Source organism: Sinocyclocheilus grahami, unplaced genomic scaffold (assembly GCF_001515645.1).
Source record: "Sinocyclocheilus grahami isolate Dianchi unplaced genomic scaffold, SAMN03320097.WGS_v1.1 scaffold697.1, whole genome shotgun sequence".
In the NCBI taxonomy this organism is placed as follows: Eukaryota; Metazoa; Chordata; class Actinopteri; order Cypriniformes; family Cyprinidae; genus Sinocyclocheilus; species Sinocyclocheilus grahami.
The window spans coordinates 141,990-155,244 of record NW_015505876.1 but is presented as its reverse complement, the minus strand read 5'-3'; the positions used below and the strand labels follow the sequence as shown (position 1 = coordinate 155,244).

General features: G+C 37.5%; 1 protein-coding gene across 1 annotated transcript in view; it reads right to left on the bottom strand.

The window, feature by feature from the left end:
• Positions 1–3,896: 3,896 nt before the first annotated feature.
• Positions 3,897–13,255, bottom strand: part of lrrc3b (leucine rich repeat containing 3B) — an 11,815-nt gene continuing 2,456 nt past the window's right edge. The window contains exon 2 of the mRNA XM_016243697.1: positions 3,897–6,769. Coding sequence (XP_016099183.1) covers positions 5,869–6,654 — 786 coding nt within the window. The 5' untranslated portion in view covers positions 6,655–6,769 and the 3' untranslated portion in view covers positions 3,897–5,868. The remainder of the gene's footprint in view (positions 6,770–13,255) is intronic.

The window sequence follows — 13,255 nt, the reverse complement described above, 5'->3', positions numbered from 1 at the left end:
TCTCGTCTGAATCAGGAGAGAAATACACACCGTTTACAAGTGAAAGAAGTTCAAAATAGTTCTAAACAATTAATTTGATGTGAGAGGACAACAGGAGAAGAACTTTTTAACTGCAGGAAGCATTATTATGGAATATGGATTCGTTTTTTGGCCAGAAGCAACTGTTTAAAGTTAAACGTCTCCATGATGGAACAAATTAATGATTTGTTTCTTACAAACACACATCTTTTTGCTTCACAAGAAATTAATTGGTGGATTATTGTGATGTTTTTATCATCTGTTTGGACTCTCATTCTGACGGCACCCATTCACTGCAGAGCATCCATTGCTAAATAAGAAGTTACAGGTCTGTGAGAGCCAGAACTCTTGCTTGTTTGTAGGTGACCAAATACTTATTTTACCGAGGAATTTACCAATTAATTCTTTAAAAATCCTACAATGTGATTTTCTGGATTTTTTTTTCTCATTTTGTCTCTCATAGTTGAGGTATACCTATGATGAAAATTACAGGCCTCTCTCATCTTTTTAAGTGGGAGAACTTGCACAATTGGTGGCTGACTAAATACTTTTTTGCCCCACTGTACATCTTGGACGACATGAGGCTGAGTACATTTTCAACACAATTTAATTTTTGGGTGAACTATTTCACAATTAATTATAAAGAAACAGCAAGTAACACGTTGAATTAAACGTGAAATGTTGAAGTAGAAAAACTGAAATAGTATTTTCTAGTAAAACCTACTCCAATCATTTTCAACTTTGAAAAATCTTTTTTTTTTCAGTGTATGTGGCTTGTACTCTCTGACTTCGTTTAGCAAAAGCCCTGATCAAAACAGTGAATGTCTCAACTACCAAGGACACAGTTAGGAGCACTAACACTGGAATAATAATTGAGCTCAAAGCTTTGAGTATGAGGTTTGAATACTGTCTGAAATAAACCGACTCCAAACTCCAAACTGGAGCTGGTAGGTTACACTCTTTGTAAGGACAGTAATGCTTGAGGATCCGTCTGTCCCTGCGAGGACATGTGTCGACCTGTCAATGCTTTCACAGCTAATTAAAAAAATTACCCTGAATCTCTGAAGTTTTTGAGTGCTTTTATTTCTTAAATATTCACCCTTGGGAGTTATTATGAATTTTGAGCCCATTTTAAATTAGACGCTGTTTGATTTAGTGTTTCATTTGAAGAAGGGAACACAAGTACTGCACATCACAGCACCTCAAGACATGTTTCATCATTATTCTCTTAATCCTCAAATATTTACAAGGTTGAAAACGCAATAACATTGAAGGTGATGAATATGCATCAATTGATTATGAAATCACATATAAATATATCTATGGAAAACTGTGAAGATGTGACCTGTAATATAATAATGAATACTGGGTTTTCTGCTGCAATAAACCAAATGTGAGAACATCATAAAACTGAGAACATGAAAACATAAAACAGCAAGTATTATTTAAACAAAAAAAGCAAGCACACGTACACTTTACAAACAAAATGTTTGACAAAAACTATTGTGACACTGTGACTCTAACATCCATACAGCTTGCTTTGATACTTAATACTACTAGTTTCAGACTTTATTTTAGTATTTTACTATCATATTATTACAGGGTTTATTCATATTTTGAATTAGTTTTTATTTTCATAATTTGCATTTTCATTTTCATTTCAGTTAATTGTAGTACTTTTATGTTTTCGCCATTTCTATTTTTTATGACTATATACAGTAGTTCCTATTAATTTTATTTCAGATTTAGTTTATTTTAATGAAAATAAAACTAGCTGAAATAAAGTTACATTTTATATATATATATTTTTTTTATATATGTTTTTTTATTTCAAGTAAATAAAGTTCTTTATAGTTTTAGTTTACTACAATAACTCTGTTTTAAAGTTTTTTTGTTAATAGCTTGCAAATTGATTACAAATAATTTAATCCACTTGAAATATTTACAATTATTCCTTAAGCTCAACATCCTCCAACAGATCTGACCGTGTTTGCCTCTCAGAAATGTGAATCATTTTAGCAGCTCACCACTTGTCACAGCTTAAACCGCCTTAAAAATACATCCAATTTGTGGTCCCGTTTTAGACACGGCGCAATGGTAATAGGCGTCCACACTTCAGATGAAAAAGGACAACAGATGTCAGTGTCAGAGATTTGATGGTGCTTTTCACTGAACCCGTGACAAACCGTGTTTCGTCTCCCTTCAGACGCTTTTGTTTTCATTTCAGTTCTCTTAGATTGGGCCTCTTGTCAGAATTTGGCCCTTGTTTTATTTATGACCCCCTACTTTGCATCACGGTGCCAGAGAATTGCCACTGGATGCAAAATTGACACCATGCATGCATTTTTTTTTACCTAACAGAGAAATAAATATCAGTGCATGTTTTTTGTGGTTTTGATGATATTGTTGGCTTTGTATGTTACATTTTAATGAATGCATAATTACTCAAATGTTAATACATGCACATCACTGTCAAAAGGAAGCACAATTTTTTTTAGGTCTTAAGCCTTAGAAGTGCATCTTAAAATACCCCCTATGTAGGCAGCTCAGTAGGCTTTGGAACAGAGGCGAAAAAATGGTCTATGCATTGGAATAACAGTGTAAATGAATCTTTTATTTCATTTTCTCTACATCATGCATTTACAATGTGATGTACCATTGGTCCTCCTCCAGTTTTACGTCTTCAAGGTATGTCACACTTTTGAGCAGAAGTCAGTTTCATGTATACCAAGCAAAAAATGGTACACAAAGATAAAAAATAAAAATAAAAACCTAACCTAGGAAGAAACACATGCTGCAACTCTCCTCTACTTTTTTTCCAATAAAAGCCCTTTCACATGATTCGCGTTCGGTTCCCCAATGCATCAAAATCAATGCAGCGAAGCGTCAAACTACAGCATTAAACCGCATCCTGAGCAGGTGCAATAAGTTTCTAACAGTAAGTAGTTTTTCTGTCCTCACTGAATGCAAGAATGCTGTGCAATGAGACACAATCCCAGGCATTAAAGATTGTATTTGAAAAACAAGATGGACGATAGACTGATGTGCATATTTGGATCTGGTACACTGAATGCATATCATGACATTCAGAGAAAAAGTTAGACTTGCCTTTGTTTCCTTTCCCCAATGCATCTAATCAAACGCTAGGACCTTCTGTTCTAGGATCAGATATTTTCACTATTTCCACACGTCATGCTTTTTTGCAACCTTGTCAAATCTGCCTTCAGCAAAACAATCAGCAAAGCTTTTCACGTGGAGGAACATCGCACAGCATTGAAGCCGTGACACAAATCATGTGAAAAGGCCTTAAGAAAACAGGAAGAACAACGTCACGTATCAGTGTCACTCTAGAAGACCTCCAGTACTTCATTAACTTCATTCGGATTTTCCAGTATCTTTGTGCAGTAAAAACATCCCGCTTGAGGCCAAGTAAACTCGAGTTAGGCGAGACCGAACGAAACGTTTTAAAGCAAAGTTATCGGTAGCTGGAAGAATGACAGACTTATAGACGAGTATTTCAGGCACTTAGAAAATCTCTCCCCCATGTCCTTGGCTACAGCGTGCTTCACTGTGGAGTCTGCATTGAGAAACAGCTTTCTTTCCCAGCACAATACAGCGTGTAGAACAACCGCAGTTCGACAAGGCAAAAGACTAGATAAGTACATTCAAACACGATTCTTTAAAGGGATTTCAGGTACCTTCCTACGCAAACGACAAGCTCTTTATCTACAGTGAAGTCGGGTTAGCGTTCTACTAATGCCCTTCTAAAGTTCTCCTAATGTTTCTGATGGACCGATGTTAAAGCCACGATCAAACGTCATTATAACGGCACCAACTTTGGAATTTAATTACCGTTGAAAGTGTTTTTTTAAAAAAAATTTTAAAAGCACTTCACTGGATACACAACAATGAAGTTACAATAAAGAAACAACGCTCATTCCACTCACAAAACTACCATAGCATTTCCAATTAGTGGATATGTTACTAATAATATACTGATGGCAATTTTATCCCCAATGATCAATGCTTTATATTTTACATTTAGTCCCCCAATTTTATTATATATGGTTGCATCCATCATAATACCATGTTTTTGGACAATACCATTGAATTAAAAACTACATTAGTATTTCCAATTTGTGGATGGTACTAATATATTCTGATTTTATTCCCAATGATCAGTGCTCTACATTTTACATTTGGTTCCCCAATCTTGAATATGGTTGAATCCTTCATAATACCATTTGTTTTGGACATTACCATGGTACGAACCACTTTTGGACATGGTAATCATGGAAACACCACAGTATACTTGGATCAAGTGAATGCAATGATATATGAAAGCCATCTGAAACTTACTATACCACGGTACCACCACAATCTATTTTCATAAGGGCCCCGATTTCCTCCAGAACTTGTTCCCAGCATCCTGTTTTCCATTTCCTCTCTTCTCCTGCCGTCTTTCTATCCTCTAGCTCTCCCCAGGGCTTTGCTTTGCTGGACACGGCAGTCAGCCGTAAGAATGAGACCAGTAACAGTGACATCTGTAATTTTCTGCTTGCGACCGGCCTGAATTACTGTGCACACACAATAATATCACTGAGCGCTAATGGCCCTACCGCCACAGTGCAAGGGGAAGCTGAAGTTCCTCATCAGGATGTATATTTTCTGTCCTGGACGTCAAGAGTTTGGATTCAGGGATGGAACCTTACGTTTACGAAAACACACTGGCCATCTCGTAGACTACATGATGACTAACACAGGGCCCGGGAGCCTCTTTTTACGCACGGTGAATTACGACATCGACAAAGAGCCTCACAAGTAACGTTACCGACAAAAGACTCGGATGGAGGTATCGACTACGTCCCTCGACTACAGATCCGAGAATCACGTGACAAGCACCACACCAGCACTGCTGTGCTCTACGACTCAACGATTCACAATTTAATGTGCACGAGTTTTAACGCAAAAACAAACCGAAAAATGCACAGGATTACAATAATAGTTTTAGAATGTTGGAAGAAATGTCCCGTCGTTTCACTAATAAAGGGTACACCACGCCTTTTAAAGGCCGTAAAATGATTCGCGATTGTAGCTAATGTGCACATGCCTGGATTATCGTTTGTCTTACAAAACTTGGTAGCATCAGAACATCGAAGGTTTTTTACAAATCATTGGAGTCTATCAACATTTGCACCTGAGATTTGAATTCTCAAAATACCTGTACTGGTCATTAGCGCTGCTTAATGATCTGTTCCATCTAGTAAAAAAAAAAAAAAAGCCTGAAAACAAGTTCTCGCTCTAAAGGTGGGATTGGACCACGTTTAAAGGACAACTTTGCGATTGTTTTAATGCCACCTGGACGTCGCGCTTAAAAGACTCTCTCTCTCGTAAGGACAAAGTGTTGGGAGTGTATCACAAATTGTTCTAAATACATACTCAGAAACAGGAACGCACATTGGAAAAAGAGAAGACAGGTGTAGTACGCTAGACGACATTTACGATTCGTATCAGATTAATCAACATCCTGGTTTAAGGCCCGTTCACGCTAAGAATGATAACTATACCGATAACCATATTAGCATCCACACCAACGATAACGTTCTGTATATTATAAGGGCGTGCTGCAGTTTTGAATGCTCAAGCTCTTTAAAGCCAGATGGGTTCTGATTGCCTGTAGATGCTTTTATCATTCACCTGGAAAACACTGTTCTAACAATATAGCTCCTCAATGCCATTATCGTTGTAGCTGTGGTGCGAACTTCCATGTTCTCTTATAGTTAGCATTATAGTTATCATTCTTGGTGTGAACGGGCCTTTAGTCTCTGGGATTGTGTGAACTTTGTAAAGTCACACGACCGTGCTGATGTCCTCCGGTTCGTCCGGTTTCTTGGGCTTGCTGGGAAGCGATTTCAGGTACTCAAGGTGTCGTCTTGCGTCTTCTTGGTTCTGCCGTACATAGTACACAACATAAGAGATGACCATCGCGAACCAGCCAAACATGGTCACCAACATGGCGTAGTCGGTGGTCCGCTTGGCCAGGTTGCACAAGTCTGCATCCACGGCCAGGAACGGCTGGCCCTCTTGGTCCCTCAGCTCTGAACTACGGCACAGCACGCGCGTGGCAGCCTCATGGTTGTGCGCCATGCCACCCAGCGCCTGCTGCAGGGCGCAGTCGCAATGCCAAGGGTTATTGTCCACCATCACACGTGCCTTCAGCCGTGCGAACGCGTCCTTGTGCACGCTAGTGATTCGGTTGTGGGAAAGGTCCAGCACTTCCAGAGAGCCCTCCAATCCGACGAATGCCCCCTCGCCGAGGGTTTCCACTGCATTATGGGAGAGATTGAGCCTCCGAAGCATCCTCAAGCCATGAAATATGCGATCGGGCACCAGAGATATGTGGTTTCGGTCCAGCTGCAGCAGCTGGGTGTCTGGGGGGACGTCGGGCGGGATCTCCTTCAAGCGTGACAGACTACAGGTGACGTTGAGGCCGTGCGGAGGGCTTTCAGAGCGCTGACAGGTGCAACCCTTGGGACAGGTGCTGGCAGACGGAAAGCACAGGACCATGAGCACCAGGCTCTGCAGCAGCAGACACATGGGGATGGAGCGCGAAAGCCACAGGTCCAACGGCGTCATGCTGACAGGCAGTCAACATACTGGACGCCCGGGCCGTTCACGGGAGCCCCATAATGGGACCGCGCGTCATCACCAAGAGCCGTGGGTCTCGTCAACTCTCATCGTCTGTTTGAGCCTGCGGAGGAAGAAGACACAGTGAACGCATATACGCTAACAAGTCGACAAGCTAATTTATGGGTGGGAATGACACCTCTCCTCCATCCACTCTCGAACAGAATGTGCCACTGAACACAGGGAACATACAGACCTCAGAGAGGCTTGTCAGAGAAACTGACATCAGTGTAACACTAAGCGCTATGTGGCTTACTAAAGTCTAAGCAAAATCTACTGACAGCTTCATTAATGGATAATGTATGTACAATTTCCGTTTTTATGTTTTAATGAATTCTGAGTAAATATAATGAAAATAACTGTTTGCTTATATCAGGAAATTGGTGCACATCTGAGTTTTATATAAATCTACTGACAGCTTCATTAATGGATAATGTATGTACAATTTCCGTTTTTATGTTTTAATGAATTATATAATGATATAATGAAAATAACTGTTTGCTTATATCAGGAAATTGGTGCACATCTGAGTTTTATATATATATATATATATATATATATATATATATAGGCTGCATTTATTTGATCATAACAGTAATATTGTGAAACATTATTACAATTTAAAAGAACAGTGTTCTCTTCAAATATATTTTAAAATGTAATAGTAAAAGGTGCCGTTCAAGAAACATTTCTGACTATTAACAATGTCGAAAACAGTTGTGCTTACACGTGATCCATGTATTTTTTTCTGGATTTTCTTTTTTGATGAATAGAAAGTTCAAAAGAATAGAATTTATTTGAAATAGAAATCTTTTATAACATTACAAATGTCTTTAGTATCACTTTTGATCAATTTAATGTGTCTTTGCTGATACACAAACACACACACACACATATATATATATATATATATATTAGAGCCCGACCGATATATCGTTTTGCTGATATTATCGGCCGATATGATCCTGTCACCGATATATCGGTATCGGCGAATATGCCGCCGATATGAATTTTTTTTTACAGCGCATATAACGCAGATAAAATGCTTGAAATGGTGTAATTACTTAGTTTGTCCAGCAGAGCGCACTCTATTGTTTGCTACTGGCTACCTGGATGAAACGCTTTAAAGCTTATGTCTATGGGAAACCATTGAAACTTTGAACGGCCATATCTCCGTAACGGCACGGCGAATCCGCACCAAATTCGGGGGATCTCTTCAGCTCAAGGAACGCTCGAATGCAAATCCAGTGTACTTCTAGAGACACGCTTTCGAATGAGACCACCCCCGCGTCGATAGCCCCCGGGGTTCGGGAGTTACAGGCGGTTAAATTCTCGGTCCGGTGCCGACCAATCTAGCGATCCCGGGGGGCTACCGACGCGCGGAGAGTGGCGTTCGAGAGGGCTCCTCGAGCTGAAGGGATCCCCCGAATTTGGTAGAGATCCGCCGGCGCGTTCGCGAGACAGTGACACCAGTCAACACTTTCCCTTCAGTAAGGAGGTCTCTTGTTCAGGCAGCATTCACGCGTTGTCTTATTCGACCGTAAGTGCCCTGCGAAGTGGACTTCACATGAAATTCTGCCATGATTCCAGGTCCAAGGAAACGTACATTACATTCAAAGAGCATTAAATTGCATGAGAAGTTAATTTATATTTAGGGATGCACCGAATGTTCGGCAACCGCAGTGTGGAAGCATTTAATTTTGTTCGGTTCTGGCTTCGGCCAAGAATTTTCATTTCGGTGCATCCCTATTTATATTGTATTTATTTACAGAGGTATATTATGTCACACTTCTCTAGTAAGTTTCGTCTGTGTGTGAAGACAGTAGCGCAAATCCGTGAATGAATGTTCCGAAGTGAAAAACTTCAACGGAATAAAGTTGAATGGAATTGAATTGAATTAAAGTTGAATAAACTTCAACTTTACTGTTCGGTGCACTGATGTCAGACTCATTTTGGATAATAAAGTTTATTGTTAAATTGTTAAATGCCCTGCCTCCATCATTAGATATCTTTGTCACATCATTATAAGTGTTTATGTATATACATAAAATGTGTTTATGTATATACTGTATTCTATATATAGTACCAGTCAAATGTTTGGACACACGAATGGGAAAGTGTCCAAACTTTTGACTGGTATTGTACTATAATATACAGAAAGAATATCGGCCGATATATCGATATCGGCCTTTTTTTTTTACTCCCTAATATCGGTATCGGTATCTGCCCCAAAAAACCCATATCGGTCGGGCTCTAATATATTATATATATATATATATATATATAGTAAATTATTATAATATTATATATATATATATATATATATATATAATATAAAATCAGCCTTAAATAAACATTGGGCACTGAAAACATTGTTTGATCATTAGTATTTACTAATTTTTAATTAAAACAGATGTGATTTCATGTATGATTTGACAAACAGCACATATATGCAGACAAAATGAATACAGTGGGCCTATAACAGAACGTACACAATTATTTGTGCATTCAGTAATCATAATTCATCACTAAAAATTTATATTTTTTATGAAACTACATGCATGCAAAAATCACAGATTCACAGACAGTTATTTAGAGGCATTTAGTGTCAACTTCGACACCTTGTTGTGCCTGACAGATATTGCTCTTATTGTATATAATAATACATCACATAATTGGATAGTTACATATAAAAAAACATTTCCCTCCTTAAATAGCTTCAGTATAGGTATCTAAGGGATAATTTACAGCCAATCAGGCATTATTGCAAAATAAACCCCCTCAGATTAACACACTACTGATCACCCCGTCAGGGTTTATTTATTAAAGTAAAATATTTTACCAATCAACAGATCAATAAGTGAACAACTCCAATCCCAGACTGCAGTTTAACTACTTTAAATTAAACAGATAGTCTGACAAACAAAGCAGCGTCATGAAGACACTCATTGAGACATTACAGTTAAGGTCACCGAACATAAACCGGTTTTATTTCAGGCGGGGAGGGAGAGCTATAATTAACACACAGTAACACATGCTGCTCACATACATACAGTACATGACGCCAATCACAGACTGATGTAAACAACTGAAAGGTGAGAGATAATAGCAGCTGGAAGTCTGTGTCACCTGCACATTTCTGAGCACGCTGCATTTAGCACACGGAAATATCAGCGGACTGATTTATCTGACAAAAACATGCTCGTTTACAGAGGCATGCACATCTGGACCTTTTGTCTGCATCATGCATTTGAAGCAGTTTCTAATTTTAGAGCTGAAAGACAAATGCAGATAAATCAATAGTGATGTAAAAATAAGTATCCCAGGAGTCTTGACATGACGCGCTCAGTGATTGTTCACTAGAGCTGAGTTGAGTGTGAGTGTGTGTGTTGCCCGAGGCTTTTGAGGACCAGTGTGGACTGACTGAATGACACTCAGGCCCCTGTCCAGCTGATGTAATGCGTGGATATGCCACATGGGTTATATGATGGCAGATCTCATGCTCTTTGGTGCAAACTATTACAACTGACAGGCCATCACAGAAAATGAGAGAGAAAAAAACGTGTCACTCTCATAAACTGTCAACAACAAAACTACTCTGTGAATGGAGACAAATTCTAGATTAATCCTAAAAGGAATTAAAGGGGTCGGTCATATGATACGATTTCAATTTCTCCTTTCTCTTTGGAGTGTTTCAAGCTCTTGGTGCATAAAGAAGATCTGTAAAGTTGCAAAGACTAAAGTCTCAAATCCAAAGAGATATTCTTTATAAAAGTTCAGAGTCAGCCACGCCTACCTAAAACGGCTCGTTCTAACACGCCCCCAACATGTCTACGTCACTATGTGGGAAGATTTGCATAATGCCGGCCAAATTTTCAAGCAAAGAAAGAAGGCGTAACTTTTATTCTCGCTGTAGTATTGTTATTGCTGCCGCCATGTCGTGAAGACGCTGTGTGTTTCGTTAAAAAGACAGTATAAGTCATTATAATCCGTAATTATGTCCCCACTGGATGCAACAAATGCCTCGTTTATAATGGGTTTAATGTTTTTGTCTCGTCGCTCCAGCCTGACACGGCATCACAGTATGGTAGGGGCATAACATTTTCGTCACACACTTGAGGTATTCGGCGAATCACAACGCAACTCGCTTTTCAGACCGATGAGCTTTGTAAAACTTGACGCGTTTCAGAAAGGCGGGGCATAGAGGAGAAACAATAATGTACAGTATGTGGAAAATAGTGTGTTTTTTGAACCTTAAACCACATAAACACATTTCATTACACCAAATACACAAAATAATGTTATTTTTAGCAACATCATATGACCCCTTTAAACCCAGAAGGCAAATACAAATAGATGATATTACGACACGGCTTTCTGGAATGATTCTGATTGGACAATCATGGCATTCAGCTGTCAAAATAAATGCATTATTGCCCGCCCACTTTTTCAGCTCTGGAAGGGTTTTTCCACTCATTTTACCCATAGGGATTAAAAAAAGGTCTTGGTTAAAGCGTTATGAGCCATTAACCAAACCAACCAGCTCAGAGATGAATCACAACCTTACAAACTTTGATTTGAAGTAAAAAAAAAAGTATCTGAAAATCAGACAAAAAGACTCAATGAGGAAAAGAACTACAAATTCCATAAACGCTTAACCTTGGTTTTGCTACACTAACCATAGTTTAACCATGGTATTAGTAGTAAAACTGGTTACACAGATGGCACTCAATATGCCAAAAAAATGGTTACTACACTTTTACTATAATAAAACCATGTTTATGTTTCATAAGGGAAGCATTGTGAATGATGTAATTGAAAAACAATGGTGAAATATAATACTATTCCTCTAAAGAATTAAAGAAACAATACATTTTAAGTTCTGCAAAATATTCATAGGTATATAAATATTGAAGTATTTTGATCAATTTGATTACGTAATTTGTGTTCCCTGCTAGCTTTTTGATGCAATTTGCTCACTGCGACTCCTTGCTTGGTGGGATTTTCTCTACAGCATTGTGGGTAGTGTAGTTTTTCACCAACACAATTATTTAAAAAATAAATTACAATAAAATGAGAAGATAGATTCACTACAAGCATATACCAACGATTAACGACCTCTGAGCTCACAGTAGATCTGTCTTTACAGGTTTAAGAGTTAACATTAAAAATTAATTGCCATATGGAAAAAATAAATGGAATTTTTATTTCCAGAACCCGACTATCGCACTATGTTCCTGATTAATGACTGTTGCCCATGGCAACAAAGCATAAAAGACCACTCATCCAGGAAACTGATGTTTCCAATAAAGCTGTGCTCATATTCTAAGTAGTAATCTAATATAATAATTTCCTCTCAAATCAATAATCCATGTCTATTTTTTCTATATTTACCCGCCTCACGTCAGGGTCCTGATCACACTGTCTGGGTTTATTCTGCCATTATGATGTGCTGATTGTATATTATCCCTCTTACTTATGAACCATCTGGGCTCTCCATCACCATTTGTTGTTTAAACACAAAACTGCAGTTTCTTATTGAGAAACATTTTTAGTTTGACTCTTCTGCATGGATGAATCTGATAGTTTGAGGTTTATGGCCTGAGATCACCATAAGTTTTACAAGACCTCAGACCAAGCAGGCCTTATTTTCTGTTTATTGAAATAACAAAATATCTAGCAGCTGTATCTTAAATGTTACTTGTGGGATATTACGTAGGCAACAATATATTTCACAGTTATGTTAAAGGGAATTTATAAGTCGATACACATTTTTTACTAGACAATATTAAAATATGATTATATTAAAATTACACATACTGTTAAATTACCAAAAATAAGTATATCATTTAATATAAATATACAGTTATAGTAAAGGAAATTCATATGGGGATTCAAATATTTTACTATTAAAATATAATTATATTAAATAAAAAATATTAAAATATGACTATAAAAATTATAAATAGTTAAATTACACAATTTACATAATTGAATGTAATATAAATAAACAGTAATAGTAAAGGAAATAATAAAGTGACTCACACTAAAATGATTATATTAAAGTAAAAATGCATTAAAATTATAATATTAAAATGAAAATTACATATTGTTAAACTACAAAAATTGTATTTAATATAAATATATTATAATATTATTAAATAGAATTTAAATATATATTTTTTAATTTTATGTTACAGCTAACCAAATAGGTCTTCCTTAAGAATTATTATATATTTTCCTGTTAAAATGACCAATAAGAAAGGGGTGGGGTTTAAGCAGAATTAAATGACTGGAGAAGTCTGTCATTTTACCATCCAGTTATGACAATTTATTTATTCATATTATTATTTTTAAATAAACAAATGCATTAAAGAATCATTCACCATAAGGTCAATAACATGCATTAAGAAAAGGTGTGCTGTGATTGGCCAGCAATCCAGTGCGTTGTGATTGGCCGAATACCTCAAGCGTGAGACGGAAATGTTACGCCCCTCACCATACTGTGATGCCCTGTCCAGCCGGAGCGACAAGACAAAAACATTAAACC